The sequence below is a fragment of the Mesoplodon mirus genome, assembly GCF_964341445.2.
Source record: "Mesoplodon mirus genome assembly, chromosome: 13".
Lineage (NCBI taxonomy): Eukaryota > Metazoa > Chordata > Mammalia > Artiodactyla > Ziphiidae > Mesoplodon > Mesoplodon mirus.
The window spans coordinates 22418946-22439922 of NC_138989.1; the positions used below are offsets into that span (position 1 = coordinate 22418946).

At 42.5% G+C, this 20977-nt stretch overlaps 1 protein-coding gene across 1 annotated transcript in view; it reads left to right on the plus strand.

Moving 5' to 3' along the window:
* HSCB (HscB mitochondrial iron-sulfur cluster cochaperone) overlaps positions 1-19639 on the plus strand; it is a 40951-nt gene extending 21312 nt beyond the window's left edge. Inside the window, exon 6 of the mRNA XM_082641081.1 lies at positions 18326-19639. Within this exon, the coding sequence (XP_082497207.1) occupies positions 18326-18372 (47 nt within the window). The 3' untranslated portion in view covers positions 18373-19639. The remainder of the gene's footprint in view (positions 1-18325) is intronic.
* The last annotated feature ends 1338 nt before the right edge of the window (positions 19640-20977 follow it).

Consider the following 20977-nt stretch of genomic DNA (forward strand, 5'->3'; position numbering starts at 1 on the left):
GACCCAGGAAGAGGGGCTGCAGCTTGCGGTGGGGGAGTGCTGAGCTCCACTTTGGCAGGTTGTATTTGTGACCTTGGAACTTCCTGTAGATGTTCGATAGGCACCTGGAGGATGGCTTGCAGCTGAGGAAGACTGTCTAGGCAGGAGACACAGATCTGGTGGGTGGGCATTTAATAAGCACGTTACACTGTGCTTCTCACTGAATCCTCAAATGGGCCCTTTCAGGCAAGAACTATCATCCCCATTTCATGGATGGAGAAACTAAGGCTTTGAAGAGCAGAGTAGCTCTTCCAAGTTCACATAGTAGTAGTTTGGGGGAAAATCAAACTCGGGTCACTAACTTCAGAAAATGGGCAGCTGGTACACAGTGTAGGTTTGGGAGATGAAAAAGTTCTGAAGGTGGATGGTGGTGATGGTTGCACAACACGAATGTGCTTAATGCCACTGAATTATGCACTTAAAATTGTACACTTAAAAAGGGTCAAAATGGTAAATTTTATATTATATATATTTTACCACAATGAAAAAAAAAGAAAGAAGGAAAATGTGGTCCTGACCACCAATTATATTGCAAGTGTTGGCTGAGGAGCCATCATTTCCCTCTATGCTGTTTTTATAATGTTTGCTTTCATCCCTATGATAATATTTTCTATTTTGTCTGGCTTCCTTAGTTTCAAATTCTCAGAGGAGAGGAAACCTCACTATAACACCTATGGATCTCTTAGTCACAAGAGTTACCAAATTCCCTAGGAAATTTGGTATATATTAGGTATACATATATATATTAGAACATACCAGTAACAAGCAAGGTAGTTTGTAACACACACTGACCTAAGCCAACTCGCTCATGCATAACTATAGGGTTCCTTTCAGTAAGTGTCAGAAACCACCAAGACTATGAGATAGGTGAGGTTGGCTATTCCCCCACTACCTTTCTACTGGGTTTGTTTTTTTAAAAAGTTGCATTGAGGGCTTCCCTGGTGGCGCAGTGGTTGAGAGTCTGCCTGCCGATGCAGGGGACATGGGTTTGTGCCCCGGTCCGGGAAGATCCCACATGCCGCGGAGCGGCTGGGCCCGTGAGCCATGGCCGCTGGGCCTGCGCGTCCGGAGCCTGTGCTCCGCAACGGGAGAGGCCACAACAGTGAGAGGCCCGCGTACCGCAAAAAAAAAAAAAAAAAAAGTTGCATTGAGATATATATACCCTGAAGCTCACCCATGCAAAGTGTACAATTCAATGGCTTTAAGCCTATTTACAGAGCTGTGCAACCATCACCAGGATCTAATTTTCTTTTTTTTAATTTATTAATTAATTAATTTATTTTTGCCTACACTGGGTCTTTGTTGCTATGCATGGGCTTTCTCTAGTTGCGGCAGGAGGGGGCTACTCTTCGCTGCGGTGCGCTGGCTTCTCATTGCAGTGGCTTCTCTTGTTGTGGAGCATGGTTTCTGGGTGTGAGGGCTTCAGTAGTTGTGGCATGTGGGCTCAGTAGTTGTGGCTCACGGGCTCTAGAGTGCAGGCTCAGTAGTTGTGGCGCATGGGCTTAGTTGCTCCTCGGCATGTGGGATCTTCCCAGACCAGGGCTCGAACCCATGTCCCCTGCATTGGCAGGCGGATTCTTAACCACTGTGCCACCAGGGAAGTCCAGGATCTAATTTTGAAACATTTTTGTCATCTCAAAAAGGAGTTTGTACCTTTCCCAACCCACCTCCCCTTCCCCTCCCTACCACCTGCCCTAGGCACATAATAATCTGTAGATTTGCCTAGTCTGGACATTTCACATAATGGATAAATGGTCATTTGTGACTGACTTCTTTCACTTAGCATAAATGTACACGTTTCTGTGTGGGCATATATTTTTTACTTTTCTTGGGCATATGCCTAGGAGTAGAATTTTATATGGTAACCCTGTGTTTAATCTGTTGAGGAACTGCCAAACTGTTTTCCAAAGTGGTTGTACCATTTACAATCTCACCAGCAGTGTATGAAGGTTCCAATTTCTCCGCACTCTTGTAAACTCTTGTTATTGTCTGTCTTTTTAATTTTAGCCATCCTGGTAGGTATAAAGTGGTATCTCGTTGTCTTGATTTGCATTTCTGACTAATGTTGTTGAATACATTTTCATGTACTTACTAGCCATTTGTAAATCTTTTTTGAAGAAATGTCAATTCGCATCCTTTGCCCATTTTAAAAGTGGGTTATGAGGGCCTCCCTGGTGGCGCAGTGGTTGAGAGTCCGCCTGCCGATGCAGGGGACACGGGTTCGTGCCCCGGTCTGGGAGGATCCCATATGCCGCGGAGCGGCTGGGCCCGTGAGCCATGGCTGCTGGGCCTGCGCATCCGGAGCCTGTGCTCCGCAACGGGAGAGGCCACAACAGTGAGAGGCCCGCATACCGCAAAAAGAAAAAAAAAAAAAAAAAAGTGGGTTATCTTTTTATTATTTATTTATTTATTTATTTATTTATTGGCTGCATCAGGTCTTAATTGTGACACACAGGCTCTTCGTTGTGGTGCACGGGCTTCTCTCTAGTTGTGGTGCGCGGGCTTAGTTGCCCCGTGGCATGTTAGTTCCCCGACCAGGGGTCAAACTTGCATCCCCTGCATTTTAAGGTGGATTCTTAACTGCTGGACTACCAGGGAAGTTCCTGGGTTGTCTTTTTATTGCTGAGTTGTAAGAATTTTTTTTATGTGTTCTGGATACAAGTCCCTTATTGGATATATGACTTGCAAATATTTTCTCCCATTTTATGAACCGTCTTTTCACTTTCTTGATGATATCCTTTGAACCACATTTTTAAAAAATTTTGATGAAGCCCAACTTATAAATCTTTTCTTATCCTTTTGGTGTCATATCTAAGAAGCCATTTCCTAACCCAAGGTCACAAATATTTACTTCTAAATGTTCTCCTCCATTTTGAGTTAATTTTTATGTATGATGTGAAGCAGGGGTCCAACCTTGCTCTTGCAAGTGACTATCCAATTGTCCCCAAATCATTGTTGAACAGTCCATCCCCCCAACATTGAATTGTCTTGGCACCCTTGTTGAAAATTAACTGATCATAAATGTAGTACATTTCTGCATTCTGAATTCTATTCTATAGATCCATATGTCTATCCTTATACCAGTCCCCCACTGTTTTGAAATTGGAAAGTGTGTTGAGAAGCTGGAGCCAGTGTATTGAATTAAGAATATGCAGATTATGACCTGCTGAATAAGGGGGCACAAACCACCCACTTGGGATCCCCAGGTAGTTCCCTTAGCATCTGAGCTCCCACTTTGGGGAAGTGAAACCCACGGGGTGATTTTGATTAAAGGCAAAGTTTCAATATACCCACACAAAGGAAGTAAAGTCACAAGAATTTTTACTTATAGATCCCAGAAAGAGAGGTGGTTTACAATGAGCTGGGGGAAGGGCAGTCCTCCATCCCAGGTCAGGAGTAAGCAGGAGACAGAGAGCAGGGTAGTAAGCACCTATTACTTATTAGGTAGTTGGGGCAGAGGTGACTAACTTTTTACAGGCTTAAGTCTCAAGTAGTTACTTTAAGAGGTGCCCTGGGGAAAGCAAATTGGGAACTTAACAGTGGGGATGCTAAACTCAAGTCCTTATCTAGATGTTCAGACTCTGGATGTGAGCAAGGTTATCACATTGTAAAATGCCTGGGCAGCAGCTCAGAGCTCTGTGTGTTTTTCTCACTGCAGAAGAGAGGTTGAATGCACCAACTTTGTTCTTCTTTGTTAAGATCATTTGGCTTTCTGGGTCCCTTGCTATTCTGACACCAGTGCAATACTGCAGTGTAATTCTGACACTAACCACCTACAGTTAGCATCAGACTCCACAAGTTTCAGGGCACAGGATTAGGTCAAACAAGATTTCCCTTATTTCACATGCCAGCATCACGTGGGGTCCTCAGGTCACCTATACTTATGACAGACCAGCTACAAATCTGGGAGGTTCCCGTGACACCTCTTAGGTTCAATAATTCACTAGAATGATTCACAGAACTGAGGAAAAAGTTATGTTTATGATGACAGTTGCATTGTAAAGGATACAAATGAAGTGACACATAGTACAAGGTATGGTAGGGTCCTGAGTGCAGAGTTTCCATGCCCTCTCCCCATGGATTCAGGGTGTTTCACCCTCCCAGTATATCAATGTGTTCACCAATCAGAAAGCTCCAATGAGCTTTGGTGTCCAGAGTTTTTATTGGGGTTTTATTGTGCAAATATTATTGATTGAGTCATTGGCCCTGTGGTTGGATTCAATCTTCAGTCTCCCTCCTCCCCCTGGGGACTGGGCTGGCTCAAAGCCACAGTCCTCTAATCACGTGGGTAGTCTGTTTGGTGACCAGCCCCCATCTGGAGTCACCTCATTCATTAGCATAAACTCAGTAGTGATCTGAGGAGCTCATGAATAACACACACACCTATCACTCAAGAAATTCCAAGGGTTTAGAATCTCCCTCCAGGAACCAGAGACAAAGACCAAATTCTTTTTTTTAATTAATTAATTAATTAATTAACTTTTGGCTGCATTGGGTCTTTGTTACTGCACGTGAGCTTTCTCTAGTTACGGCAAGTGGGGGCTACTCTTCGTTGCAGTGTGCAAGCTTCTCATTGTGGTGGTTTCTCTGTTACGGAGCACAGGCTCTAGGTGCATGGGCTTCACTCATTGTGGCACATGGGCTCCATAGCTGTGGCTCTCATGCTCTAGAGCTCAGGCTCAGTAGTTGTGGTGCACTGGCTTAGTTGCTCCGCAGCATGTGGGATCTTCCTGGACCAGTGCTCAAACCCATGTCACCTGCACTGGCAGGTGGATTCTTAACCACTGCGCCACCAGGGAAGTCCTAAGTATTTTTCTATATTATCTGAATAGTCAAAATTTATAACAGGGTTGGAACTATGTTAAGTAATTGTATGTGGCTGATCATAATACTCCATCTAAAACATCTGTGCAAAAAAGAGATGTCCAAAACCTATAGAAATAACTAGAACGCATCCTATCAATAAACTGAGTGGGACTTCCCTGGTGGCGCAGTGGTTGAGAGTCCACCTGCCGATGCAGGGGACACGGGTTCATGCCCTGGTCCGGGAAGATCCCACATGCCATGGAGTGGCTGGGCCCGTGAGCCATGGCTGCTGAGCCTGTGCATCCAGGGCCTGTGCTCTGCTATGGGAGAGGCCACAACAGTGAGAGGCCCACGTACCGCAAAAAATAAAAATAAAAAAATAAAGAAAAATAAAAAATAAACTGAGTGAAAAAAAAATTTATATCTCAAACATACAGGAAAAGAATTAAACTTAGATATGGAAAGTATATTTCCAAAGCATAAAAAAAAGAAGCTATTCACTAGTGTACCAGCTCAATGAAGCCATTCCACATCTTGCTGAAGTACAGACTATTAAAAAATTAATAACTGCACTCAGTCAATAAAGTTTACATTAAAATAAGAAATCAGCACAAAAGATTCTGTGAAAGTAAATGAAATTTCTACCTTTGGCCATTTGGGACTGAGAAGTCGGGCTTTGATTGCGTCGTCCAGTGCCTTGTCATACTGCTGGATTTTCATATAGGCTGCAGATCTATTGCTGTATAAGATGCAGTTCTGAGGGTCAACAGCTAGGGCTTCACTGTACAGAACAACAGCTGTGTGGAAATCTCCATCATGACAGGCCTGATTACTCTGACGAACTTTCTCAACAAACTCAGCTTTGCTCAGCACTAGTCCATCGGGACTTCTCTGGCCAATAGTCTTAGCACCAAAGAGAGGAATCTACAAACAAAGAAACTTTGTGAGACAACGTTTAGATAATCCAGAGAGGTTCCTTGTCTGAATTACAAGAGAACATGGACATTCTTCATAGTCTGCTTTATATTATAGTTAACCTTTGTGCCGTGAAAGACAATAAACTTTCCAAGAAGCAGCCAACATAGTACCTTAAATACAAATGTATCACTATATATATATGTGTGTTCACATATATACATATAGTTATAAACATACATATTTATACATGTATATTTTGATTGAGAGAATGAATGAATAATGCAAAAATGTACTCAGGCTTTTCCTTGGCAATTTAAAGTTATACTAAGAAAAAACCAAAAGGGACTTCCCTGGTGGCGTAGTGGTTAAGAATCTGCCTGCCACAGTGGTTAAGAATCCCCCTGCCAAGGCAGGGGACACGGGTTCAATCCCTGGTCCAGGAAGATCCCACATGCTATGGAGCAACTAAGCCCATGCACCACAAGTTCTGAGCCTGTGCTCTAAAGCCCGTGAGCCCCAACTACTGAAGCCCACCTGCCTAGAGCCAGTGCTCCACAACAAGAGAAGCCACTTCAATAAGCCCGTGAACCTCAGTGATGCAATGAGAAGCCCCCGCTTACCACAACTAGAGAAAGCCCACGCAGCAACAAAGACCTAATGCAGCCAAAAATTAATTAATTAATTAATTAGTTAGTTAATTAATTAAAAATAAAATCTACCTGCTAATACAGGGGACACTGATTTAAGCCCTGGTCCAGGAAGATCCCACTTGCCGTGGAGCAACTACTGAGCACCACAACTACTGAGCCTGCGTTCTAGAGCCCATGAACCACAACTACTGAGCCCGCATACCACAACTGCTGAAGCCCATGCGCCTAGAGCCCAGCTCTGCAACAAGAGAAGCCACTGCAGTGAGAAGCCTGTGCACCACAACGAAGAGTAGCCCCCACTCACCACAACTAGAGAAAGCCCGTGCACAGCAACGAAGATCCAACACAGCCAAAAATAAATAAATAAATTTAGAAAAAAAGAAACAAACCAAAATACAAACCTGTGCAGACAATATGATCTCAATTATGTGAAGATGGTTGCACTTAAGAAATTAATGAAAGGAACAAGATCAAAATATTAACTATGCTGAAGACCTAAATAAACGTTTCTCCAAACAAGACATACAGATGGCCAAGAGGCACATGAAAAGATGCTCAACATCACTAATTGTTAGAGAAATGCAAATCAAAACCAGAATGAGGTATCACCTCACACCAGTCAGAATAGCCATCATCAAAAAATCTACAGGACTTCCGGGTAAGATGGCGGAAGAGTAAGACGCGGAGATCACCTTCCTCCCCACGGATACACCAGAAATACAGCTACACGTGGAACAACTCCTACAGAACACCTACTGAACGCTGGCAGAAGACCCCAGACCTCCCAAAAGGCAAGAAGCTCCCCACATACCTGGGTAGGGCAAAGCGGAGAGATTCCCGCACAGAGGAGCGGTGCCGAGCGGCACTCACCAGCCCCAGAGGCTTGTCTGCTCGCCCGCTGGGGCGGGCAGCACTGGAAGCTGAGGCTCGGGCTTCGGTCAGAGCACAGGGAGAGGACTGGGGCTGGCGGCGAGAACTCAGCCTGAAGGGGGCTAATGTGCCACAGCTAGCCGGGAGGGAGTCCGGGAAAACTCTGGAGCTGCCGAAGAGGCAAGAGACTTTTTCTTCCCTCTTGGTTTCCTGGTGCGCTGCTTAAAGGGGCTCCACAGATGGGCGCGAGTCGCGACTGAAAGCGCGGAGCCCAGTGATGGGCGTGGGACGCTGGGGCTGCTGCTGCCGCCGCCAAGAAGCCTGTGTGCGAGCGCAGGTCACTGTCCACACCGCCCTTCCGGGAGCCTGTGCAGCCCGCCACTGCCGGGGTCCCGGGATCCAGGGGCGGCTTCCCTGGGAGAACGCATGGCGCGCCTCGGGCTGGTGCAACGTCACGCCGACCTCTGCCGCTGCAGGCTCGCCCCGCACTCCGTGCCCCTCCCTCCCCCCCAGGCCTGAGTGAGCCAGAGTCCCCGAAGAGGCTGCTCCTTTAACCCTTTCCTGTCTGAGCGAAGAACAGACGCCCTCCGGCGACCTACATGCAGAGGCGGGGCCAAATCCAAAGCTGAGACCCAGGAGCTGTGAGAACAAAGAAGAGAAAGGGAAACCTCTCCCAGCAGCCTCAGAAGCAGCAGATTAAAGCTCCACAGTCAACTTGATGTACCCTGCATCTGTGGAATACATGAATAGACAACAAATCATCCCAAATTGAGGAGCCAAGAGTCAGTGCTGTGCCTCTGAGGTGGGAGAGCCAACTTCAGGACACTGGTCCACAAGAGACCTCCCAGCTCCACATAATATCAAACGGCGAAAATCTTCCAGAGATCTCCATCTCAACACCAGCACCCAGCTTCAGTCAACGACCAGCAAGCTACAGTGCTGGACACCCTATGCCAAACAACTAGCAAGACAGGAACACAACGCCACCCATTAGCAGAGAGGTGGCCTAAAATCATAAAAAGTCCGCAGACACCCCAAAACACACCACCAGACGTGGACCTTCCCACCAGAAAGACAAGATCCAGCCTCATCCGCCAGAACACGGGCACTAGTCCCCTCGACCAGGAAGCCTACACAACCCACTAAACCAACCTTAGCCACTGGGGACGGACACCAAAAACAACGGGAACTACGAACCTGCAGCCTGCAAAAAGGAGACCCCAAACACAGTAACATAAGCAAAATGAGAAGACAGAAAAACACACAGCAGGAGAAGGAGCAAGATAAAAACCCACCAGACCTAACAAATGAAGAGGTAATAGGCAGTCTACCTGAAAAAGAATTCAGAATAATGATGGTAAAGATGATCCAAGATTCTATTTCCAAGATCCAAAATCTTGGAAATAGAATAGACAAAATGCAAGAAACAGTTAACAAGGACCTAGAAGAACTAAAGATGAATCAAGCATCGATTAAAAACACAATAAATGAAATAAAAAATACTCTAGATGGGATCAATAGCAGAATAACTGAGGCAGAAGAACGGATAAGTGAGGTGGAAGATAAAATAGTGGAAATAACTGCTGCAGAGCAAAATAAAGAAAAAAGAATGAAAAGAACAGAGGACAGTCTCAGAGACCTCTGGGACAACATTAAACGCACCAACATTCGAATTATAGGGGTTCCAGAAGAAGAAGAGAAAAAGAAAGAGACTGAGAAAATATTTGAAGAGATTATAGTTGAAAATTTCCCTAATATGGCAAAGGGAATAGTTAATCAAGTCCAGGAGGCACAGAGAGTCCCATACAGAATAAATCCAAGGAGAAATACGCCAAGACACATATTAATCAAACTGTCAAAAATAAAACACAAAGAAATCATATTAAAAGCAGCAAGGCAAAAACAACAAATAACACACAGGAAATCCCCATCAGGATAACAGCTGATCTCTCAGCAGAAACTCTACAAGCCAGAAGGGAGTGGCAGGACATAATTAAAGTGATGAAGGAGAAAAACCTGCAACCAAGATTACTCTACCCAGCAAGGATCTCATTCAGATTTGATGGAGAAATTAAAACGTTTACAGACAAGCAAAAGCTGAGAGAGTTCAGCACCACCAAACCAGCTTTACAACAAATGCTAAAGGAACTTCTCTAGGCAAGAAACACAACAGAAGGAAAAGACCTACAATAACGAACCCAAAACAATTAAGAAAATGGGAATAGGAACATACATATCGATAATTACCTTAAAAGTAAATGGACTCAATGCTCCCACCAAAAGACACAGATTGGCTGAATGGATACAAAAACAAGACCCATATATATGCTGTCTACAAGAGATCCACTTCAGACCTAGAGACACATACAGACTGAAAGTAAGGGGATGGAAAAAGATATTCCATGCAAATGGAAACCAAAAGAAAGCTGGAGTAGCAATTCTCATATCAGACAAAATAGACTTTAAAATAAAGACTACTAAAAGAGACAAAGAAGGACACTACATAATGATCAAGGGATCGATCCAAGAAGAAGATATAACAATTGTAAATATTTATGCACCCAACATAGGAGCACCTCAATACATAAGGCAAATACTAACAGCCATAAAAGGAGAAATCGACAGTAACACAATCATAGTAGGGGACTTTAACACCCCACTTTCACCAACAGACAGATCATCCAAAATGAAAATAAATAAGGAAACACAAGCTTTAAATGATACATTAAACAAGATGGACTTAATTGATATTTATAGGACATTCCATCCAAAAACAACAGAATACACATTTTTCTCAAGTGCTCATGGAACATTCTCCAGGATAGATCATATCTTGGGTCACAAATCAAGCCTTGGTAAATTTAAGAAAATTGAAATTGTATCAAGTATCTTTTCCGACCACAATGCTATGAGACTAGATATCAATTACAGGAAAAGAGCTGTAAAAAATACAAACACATGGAGGCTAAACAATACACTACTTAATAACGAAGTGATCACTGAAGAAATCAAAGAGGAAATTAAAAAATACCTAGAAACAAATGACAATGGAGACACGACGACCCAAAACCTATGGGATGCAGCAAAAGCAGTTCTAAGAGGGAAGTTTATAGCAATACAATCCCACCTTAAGAAACAGGAAACATCTTGAATAAACAACCTAACCATGCACCTAAAGCAATTAGAGGAAGAAGAACAAAAACATCCCAAAGTTAGCAGAAGCAAAGAAATCATAAAAATCAGATCAGAAATAAATAAAATAGAAATGAAGGAAACGATAGCAAAGATCAATAAAACTAAAAGCTGGTTCTTTGAGAAGATAAACAAAATTGATAAACCATTAGCCAGACTCATCAAGAAAAAAAGGGAGAAGACTCAAATCAATAGAATTAGAAATGAAAAAGGAGAAGTAACAACTGACACTGCAGAAATACAAAAGATCATGAGAGATTACTATAAGCAACTCTATGCCAATAAAATGGACAACCTGGAAGAAATGGACAAATTCTTAGAAATGCACAACCTGCCAAGACTGAATCAGGAAGAAATAGAACATATGAACAGACCAATCACAAGCACTGAAATTGAAACTGTGATTAAAAATCTTCCAACAAACAAAAGCCCAGGACCAGATGGCTTCACAGGCGAATTCTATCAAGCATTTAGAGAAGAGCTAACACCTGTCCTTCTCAAACTCTTCCAAAATATAGCAGAGGGAGGAACACTCCCAAACTCATTCTACGAGGCCACCATCACCTTGATACCAAATCCAGACAAGGATGTCACAAAGAAAGAAAACTACAGGCCAATATCACTGATGAACATAGATGCAAAAATCCTCAACAAAATACTAGCAAACAGAATCCAACAGCACATTAAAAGGATCACACACCATGATCAAGTGGGGTTTATTCCAGGAATGCAAGGATTCTTCAATATACGCAAATCAATCAACGTGATACACCATATTAACAAATTGAAGGAGAAAAACCATATGATAATCTCAATAGATGCAGAGAAAGCTTTCGACAAAATTCAACACCCATTTATGATAAAAACCCTGCAGAAAGTAGGCATAGAGGGAACTTTCCTCAACCTAATAAAGGCCCTATATGACAAACCCACAGCCAGCATCATCCTCAATGGTGAAAAACTGAAACCATTTCCACTAAGATCAGGAACAAGACAAGGTTGCCCACTCTCACCACTCTTATTCAACATAGTTTTGGAAGTTTTAGCCACAGCAATCAGAGAAGAAAAGGAAATAAAAGGAATCCAAATCGGAAAAGAAGAACTAAAGCTGTCACTGTTTGCAGATGACATGATACTATACATAGAGAATCCTAAAGATGCTACCAGAAAACTACTAGAGCTAATCAATGAATTTGGTCAAGTTGCAGGATACAAAATTAATGCACAGAAATCTCTGGCATTCCTATATACTAATGATGAAAAATCTGAAAGTGAAATCAAGGAAACACTCCCATTTACCATTGCAACAAAAAGAGTAAAATATCTAGGAATAAACCTACCTAAGGAGACAAAAGACCTGTATGCAGAAAATTATAAGACACTGATGAAAGAAATTAAAGATGATACAAATAGATGGAGGGATGTACCATGTTCTTGGATTGGAAGAATCAACATTGTGAAAATGACTCTACTACCCAAAGCAATCTACAGATTCAATGCAATCCCTATCAAACTACCACTGGCATTTTTCACAGAACTAGAACAAAAAATTTCACAATTTGTATGGAAACACAAAAGACCCCAGATAGCCAAAGCAATCTTGAGAACGAAAAATGGAGCTGGAGGAATCAGGCTCCCTGACTTCAGACTATACTACAAAGCTACAGTCATCAAGACAGTATGGTACTGGCACAAAAACAGAAAGATAGATCAATGGAACAGGATAGAAAGCCCAGAGATAAACCCACGCACATATGGTCACCTTATCTTTGATAAAGGAGGCAGGAATGTACAGTGGAGAAAGGACAGTCTCTTCAATAAGTGGTGCTGGGAAAACTGGATAGGGACATGTAAAAGTATGAGATTAGATCACTCCCTAACACCATACACAAAAATAAGCTCAAAATGGGTTAAAGACCTAAATGTAAGGCCAGACACTATCAAACTCTTAGAGGAAAACATAAGCAGAACACTCTATGACATAAATCACAGCAAGATCCTTTTTGACCCACCTCCTAGAGAAATGGAAATAAAGACAAAAATAAACAAATGGGACCTAATGAAACTTCAAAGCTTTTGCACAGCAAAGGAGACCATAAACAAGACCAAAAGACAACCCTCAGAATGGGAGAAAATATTTGCAAATGAAGCAACTGACAAAGGATTAATCTCCAAAATTTATAAGCAGCTCATGCAGCTCAATAACAAAAAAACAAACAACCCAATCCAAAAATGGGCAGAAGACCTAAATAGACATTTCTCCACAGAAGATATACAGACTGCCAACAAACACATGAAAGGATGCTCAACATCTTTACTCATTAGAGAAATGCAAATCAAAACCACAATGAGATATCATCTCACACCAGTCAGAATGGCCATCATCAAAAAATCTAGAAACAATAAATGCTGGAGAGGGTGTGGAAAAAAGGGAACACTCTTGCACTGCTGGTGGGAATGTGAATTGGTACAGCCACTATGGAGAACGGTATGGAGGTTCCTTAAAAAAACTACAAATAGAACTACCATATGACCCAGCAATCCCACTACTGGGCATATACCCTGAGAAAACCATAATTCAAAAAGAGACGTACCAAAATGTTCATAGCAGCCCTATTTACAATAGCCCGGAGATGGAAACAACCTAAGTGTCCATCATCGGATGAATGGGTAAAGAAGATGTGGCACATATATACAATGGAATATTACTCAGCCATAAAAAGAAATGAAATTGAGCTATTTGTAATGAGGTGGATGGACCTAGAGTCTGTCATACAGAGTGAAGTAAGTCAGAAAGAGAAAGACAAATACTGTATGCTGACACATATATATGGAATTTAAGAAAAAAAAATGTCATGAAGAACATAGGGGTAAGACAGGAATAAAGACACAGACCTACTAGAGAATGGACTTGAGGATATGGGGAGGGGGAAGGGTAAGCTGTGACAAAGTGAAAGAGCGGCATGGACATATGTACACTACCAAACGTAAGGTAGATAGCTAGTGGGAAGCAGCCGCATAGCACAGGGAGATCAGCTCGGTGCTTTGTGACCGCCTGGAGGGGTGGGATAGGGAGGGTGGGAGGGAGACGCAAAAGTGAGGGGATATGGGAACATATGTATATGTATAACTGATTAAATTTGTTATAAAGCAAAAAATAAAAAAAAGACCAAAAAAAATCTACAAACAGGAACTTCCCTGGTGGCTCAGTGGTTAAGAATCCACCAGCCACTGCAGGGGACACGGGTTCGAGCCCTGGTGTGGGAAGATCCCACATGCCGTGGACCAACAAAGCCTGTGTGCCACAACTACTGAGCTTGTGCTCTACAGCCCAAGAGCCACAATTACTGAGCCTGCATGCCTAGAGCCCATGCTCTGCAACAAGAGAAGCCACTGCAGTAAACATCCCGCACACCACAACAAAGAGTAGCCCCCGCTCGCTGCAACCAGAGAAAAGCCCGCATGCAGCAATGAAGACCCAACTCAGTCAAAATAAAATAAAATAAAAAAATCTATCTACCTGCACACCTGCCAGATTTCCCAGAGCAGAGTGCCCCCATTCCTGATCTCTGCCCAGAACTCCTTTCAGAGTGTGTTGAAAGTCAGCTATTGCAGTGGCTAATGACCTAATCCTTATAAAGCTGGTGAGTGACATTCTTTAGTTAGTATTTGATTTAGGCATCAAGGTAACACTGGCCTCTTATAATGGATTGGGAAATTTTCCCTCCTATTTGCTGGAAGTGTTTGTAAAGGATTGCTGTTAATTTTTCTTTAAATATTCAGTAGATTTCGCTGGTGAAGCCATGTGGACCTGGTCTTTTCTTTGTAGGAAGATTGTTAATTACTAATTCAGTCTCTTATTATAGGTCTATTCAAAATTTCTATTTCTTCTCAAATCAGTTTTAATTTGTCTTTCTATGAATTTATCCATTTCATATAAATTATCTAATTTGTTGGCATACATTTGTTTATGATTTTCCCTTATAATTCCCTCTTTCATTCCTAATTTTAGTAATTTGAGTCTTTGCTTTCTGTGTCTTGATCCATCTAGCTAAAGGTTTGTCAGTTTGTCAGTTGTGTTAGTCTTTTCAAAGAATCAACTTTTAGTTTCCTTGATTTCTCTCTATTTTTTTCTACTCTTTATTTCTTTATTTCTGCTCTAGTCTTTATTATTTCCTCCCTTCTGCTTGCTTTGTATTTAGTTTACTCTTCCTTTTTCTAGTTTCTTAAGGTGGAAGTGTTTATAGCTAAATTTCCCTCTAGGCATTGCTTTTACTGAATCCCATAAGTCTTGGTATATTGTATTTTTGTTTTCATTCATCTCAAAGCACTTCCCAGTTTCCCCTGGGATTTCTTTTTCACCCTTTGGTTCTACTAGGGTTTTTGGTTTTTGTTTTCTTTTTCTACTAGGTTTTTAAAATAAATTTATTTATTTTATTTATTTATTATTTTTGGCTGTGTTGGGTCTTCATTGCTACGTGTGGGCTTTCTCTAGATGCAGCGAGTGGGGCTTCTCTTGTTGCAGCGAATGGGGCTTCTCTTGTTGCACCAAGTGGGGCTTCTCTTGTTGAGGAGCACAGGCTCTAGGGCACGCAGGCTTCGGTAGTTGTGGTGCGAGGGCTTCAGTAGTTGTGGCTCGCAGGCTCTAGAGCACAGGCTCAGTAGTTGTGGTACATGGGCTTAGTTGCTCTACGGCATGTGGGATCTTCCCAGACCAGGGCTTGAACCCTTGTTTCCCATACTGCGCCACCAGGGAAGCCCTCTACTAGGTTTTAATGAAAGCAAGTTTCACAAAAAATTCTTCCTTCAGTAAGGACATTTAGCAAGCAGGCACAAAATAATGATAAGACTTATTCTAGAATCTCCAAGTCCCAGCTCTGTTCCTCTTTGTTTCTCCAAAATTCATTACACAAAAGGTTCATCTGAGGCAAATGAAAAAGTATTCCAGTGGCAGGGTATGACCAAGAACCCTCCCCACTAGTATGGAGCACAGGACTAGTTAAGAATCAAACCAAGAATGCTATCTTGAGTACAAGAGGGTGAAGGGCTCACTAGATTTTTATACCTTATTAATGCCAGGATGAAGACACCCTCAAAGTAGTTCCAATTAGTCCATGTCTTAAACACCACTCATCTTATCAATGAAAAACTGATTTCAACATTGATAATGTTAATGAGCAGAAATTCTAGAGTTCAGAAAAGTGAAAGACATCTGAAGCACTTGTAAGAGTTGCCTTTAATTGAATCTCCTTGCCACCCAGGAGTGTGTATTGTGGTTAGGGAGGAACATACCCGCCCTGGGGTGGACCAATGCCAACACAAACATTCCATCACACAGTCTGTGGAGAAATAATAGAATGAAAATTGTAGGTCACATCACAGCGTAATGCATGGGAAAATATCTCTAGATAAAACTTTATAAATAAATTCAGTTTTATTTTTTTAAATACATATCAGAGCTATGAGAACAACACATAATGAATAGCTAAGAATGAGTATGGGAGCTCCTCCATTGTTCCTCGGGACAATGTGGAAACAAGGCTGTTGCTTCATAGCCCAGACCTATTGCCCATTTATTCTGCCTGAGTCATGGGCACCAAGGAAACCAACCAAGGTCCTGGGCATTCTCATTGATGCTAACCCCAAAGAGCCATGTGAAAATCCTTCATTTCCTATTTTCAAGCCTACCCCTGGCAGAATACATTCTCCAGAGTACTCCAAGAGCTTCAAGTAGGCCCACTTGTCATTGCCTGCAATCTATAGTACCTCCCCTCTTATGCCTCTGAAAGTATCACAAACATCTGATATCCTGGATAGGTCGGTTTGGATGCAAAAGAAGGAAGTTGTCACCAGGGAGAAGGAAAAATGTATGCAAAAGTTTGGAGGTGAGAGAGAAGAAGCAAGAGGAAGTCGATAGAAAATTGAAGAAAATCGAAACTGCTGGATGCAGACATCAGGTGGGGATAGATATAAAGCTCAGGAGGTGGGAAGGGGAGGGAACCTGAAGGAATGTGGAGTCTGGTAAGGAGGTTGGACCCCCTTAAGAGTAATAGAGAGTCATAGAGGGTTTAGAGCAGGGGAGGAGCACATCAAGATTGCATGGTGGAAAAATATCTCTGTGGCTCACGGGCTGGAGGGCAAGAGTGGAGCAGGGAGACCAGCTAGGAGGCTCCAGTAGGGAAGAGAAAAACAGAGCCTCTGGAGTCATGGCGATACTGATATCCCAGTTCTTCTGCAAAATCCTAATTGCCTGCACGAGGAAGCTGCCATCAACTGGGACTGTGCTTACCCGGCAGGTGGGAGTATCTGCCCTTTCCTTCCTCTTCTGCTCCAGGCTCCCTTGTTGATGTCAACCCGAGAAGCCATGTGAAGATACCTCATCACCGCCATCAGTGCTCACCAGGACAATGCCAATGACAAGATGACCCATTAGTCAACAAATGATGAAAAAGGGAAAAAGCAGACGGGAGGTCTAGACTAACGGAGACTCAAGAGACAGGCAAGAGCTTCCCTGGTGGCACAGTGGTTAAGGATCCGCCTGCCAATGCAGGGGACATGGGTTCAAGCCCTGGTCCGGGAAGATCCCACATGCCACAGAGCAACTAAACCTGTGTGCCACAACTACTGAGGCTGCGCTCTAGAGCCTGCAAGCCACAACTACTGAGCCTGTGTGCCACAACTACTGAGGCTGCGCTCTAGAGCCTGCGAGCCACAACTACTGAGCCCGTGTGCCATAACTACTGAAACCTGCATGCCTAGAGCCCATGCTCTGCACTGAGAAGCCACCGCAATGAGAAGCCTGCGCAGCACAACAGAGAGTAGCCCCCGCTTGCCACAACTAGAGAAGGCCCGCACGCAGCAACGAAGACCCAACTCAGCCAAAAAAATTAAATAAATAAATAAATAATTTTTTAAAAAGACCAGTAGGATATTAGAAATGAAAAAAAGAATTAAAAGAAAAAAAAGAGACAGGCAAACCTAATACGAGGTTGAACTGTGATGCCATCAAACCAACAGAAAAAAGACATGTGGGGACACTTGGGAAAATGTGAATACAGATAAGATGATTTTAAAGAATTATTATTAATTCTGTTTAGGTGTGATAAAAGCATTGTGGTTATGTTTTGTTTTGTTTTAAATATTTGTTAGAGATAAATGTTAAAGCATTTACAGATAAAATACAATTCTGGGATTTGCTTTAAAATAATCATGAAAAATTTCCGTGCCCTAACACAGTATTTCCTATTTACATATTACATCCTTTTTTATCCTCATACGCACACATTTTTTTCCATGCCTGTAGCCATAATACGCCAATTCTTTTATGATCTGAGAACAAATGCTGCTTTTGAGAAAGAGCTCCTCTATTTGGAATGTCATTGGCAACACCTGAACGTACAGTTTTCACTCTGTCCTTGACAGCCAAGGTCGTTCTCCTTTTTTAAGCAGGAGCATTAATTCCCTAGGAATTGCGATGGTTAATTTTATGTATTAACTTGATTAGCCTAAGGGATGCACCAATAGCTGGTAAAACATCATTTCTGGGTGTGCTTCTGAGGATGTTTCTGGAAGAGATTAGAAATTGAATTGGGGAACTGAGTATTGCAGGTGGCCCTTCGATGTGAGTGGGCACCCGCCAATCCACTGGGGGCTCTAACAGAAGAAAGAGGAGGAGGAAGGGCAAATTGGCTCTCTCTGTCTGCTGGAGCTGAGACATCCATCTGCTGCCCTTGAATGTCGGTCCTCCTGGTACTCAGGCTTTCGCACTCAGAGACTTACACCATCAACCGCCTGATTGGCAAGCCTTCAGACTCAGGCTCAATTACATCACTGGCTTTCTGGTTTTCTAGTTGCAGATGGCAGATGGTGGGACTTCCTGGCTTCCATAACCAAGTAAGTCGATTCCTGTAATAGGTCTCCTCTTATATATACATCCCTGTATATCCTGTAGTTTCTGTTTCTCTGCAGAACCCTGACTAATGCAAGGATCTTCCCTCGAATATGCATTTGAGGATCCTCAGCAGGAAAAAAAAAAGTTTCTATTTGCTTGTGGAAAGCGGTAATGATATTCCTGGTTTTGGAATCAGTCAAATCTTTCCAGAACCATCATTACTAACTGTGAGACCTTGAGATTGGTCCTTCACCTCACTGAATCTTAGCCTCTAATTCTGCAAAGTGGTGATATTAACACCGTAGTACAGAGTTGTTGTGGAGCCAACATGAAATAGTGCCCTCAGCACAGTGCCTGGTACATAGTAAGTGTTCAATAAATGCATGCTGCTGCCGGTGTTCGCTTCTTCAGCCTCTTGTTTTTAACCTCATGTCCTAGTCCATCCAGGCTGATATAACAAATATCATAGACTGGGTGTTATATAAACAACAGAAATTTATGCTCACAGTTCTGGAGGCTGGGAAGTCTGAGATGGAGGCGCCAGCAGATTCAGTGTCTGGTGACAACACATTCCTAGTTCATAGATGGCCATCTTTCTGCTGTGTCCTCACATGGTAGAAGGGGCAGGGGAGCTTCGTAGGGTCTCTTTATAAGGGCATTTGTGAGGGCTCCACCCTCATGACCTAATCACCTCCCAGAGGCCTAATACTATCCTAATACTATCACATTGGGGGTCAGGATTTCAACACATGAATTTGGGGGGACACAAAGTTTCAGTCCATTGTACCTCATCAATTGTTTATTTCAAAAACATTTATCCTTTATGGCCTAATAAATAGTACATATTCATTGGAAAAGAATAAAAGCTTATACCCAGAAAGTGTAAGTTCTGGTATTGCCATCAACATTTTGGTTTGGTGTCTTTTCTTCCAGAGGGGATGAAGCCTAATATTTTTGTATTAACATCCTGACGAGGTTGTTTCTTGCTAAGCCCTAGTAACTAACGACTATTAATTATGTAGACAAATTACCCTCTCTAAGTTTGGTTTTGCTGTCTTTATATAGAGTCATATGAGTATCTGTGGTCTAGTTGCGATAGTGCAGAGCTCTTATGTGTGTATTGGACACTAGCACACAGGTACATGAGTGTGCACATACACACAAATAAGAAAAAAGACTAGAAGGATATTCATAACAATCATGCTTCTAATGGGATGTTATTAAGGTGATTTTTATTTGCTTCTCTAACCTTTTATCACCACTTCAACTAATTTTTTACTAAGAACCTGTGTTAGTTTTTGTTTGTTTGTTTGTTTGTTTTTTGCAATACGCGGGCCTCTCACTGTTGTGGCCTCTCCCGTTGCGGAGCACAGGCTCTGGACGCGCAGGCTCAGTGGCCGTAGCTCACGGGCCCAGCCGCTCCGTGGCATGTGGGATCTTCCCGGACCAGGGCACGAACTCGTGTCCCCTTGCATCGGCAGGTGGACTCTCAACCACTGTGCCACCAGGGAAGCCCCTGTGTTAGTTTTAAAACCAGAAAACTTTTTTTTTAATAAAAAGATAAATAAGATTAGCCACCAGGAAAAAGGAGTCAGGAAGGGATTGTCTAAGTGTCTGTATGTCTCTGACCCACCAATCCTATGCGAGGTGATCCAGAAGTCACCTCTAGGAGGCAGGCCTGGATTGTCACTGAAAAGAAGAGATGCTCTCAGTGGCCACTGTTAAGTTCCATAGCCACTCTCCCCAAGCTAGTGTGGGAGACAGTACACAGTGATCCTGTTTTTTTCTTCCAGGGGTCCGAAGCTCCATGTAGTCTCTCTCAGACACATTATACTGAGGCTTTCACTGATTCCCCCAAAGCACTTTTTCCAGGGAATTCAATGAGATGGAGCAAAGCCTAGAAGTTTCAGGCAGGATCTAGGGTCTCAGACCTGGGGCTGAACACTGGCTCCATCACTTATAGCTGAGGGAATTGGGAACCATAACCTGCCTCAATTTCCTTATATGTAAAATGGGGGCATAAAAGCATGCAATTTAGCATTATTATGAGGAATACTTGACTTTATCTGGGTAAAGAGCACCTGCAAATAGGAAGTACCTAATAAATTATTAATTCTAATACATTGCTTGATAAGGGGCATGCAACTTAGTATAGAATTGTGAATTAAAGGATAAAAGAATGAATTTGGATAGACATTCAGGAAATATAATTAGGTGGAAAAGAAGTTTCAGAATAATATATAGAGTAGGACTCCCTTTTATAAATGTATATTTGTATGTCTATGTGTATATAACATCATCTGGAAGGATTTTTTTTTTCATGTGAGGAATGAGTTGGCCATTTGTAGAAGTGACCCAGGAGAATATCTTTTATATCCAGTTGAGGTAAGTAGGGTGTTACCTTAAGGAGGCAAAACTGCATTGTAAATGTCAGTAAGAAAACTTAAACTGAATCAATCATATTACATTAGACAAAGGGGTCCATTTACTTTTTCCCAGACTACCATGAAGGCAATGGAGATGGAGAAAAATGAAGAGAAATCTGGAGGCCTTTCACGAGCCCATAGGACTTGCTAACTGATTAAATTTGGGGGGGGGGCGGTGAACAAAA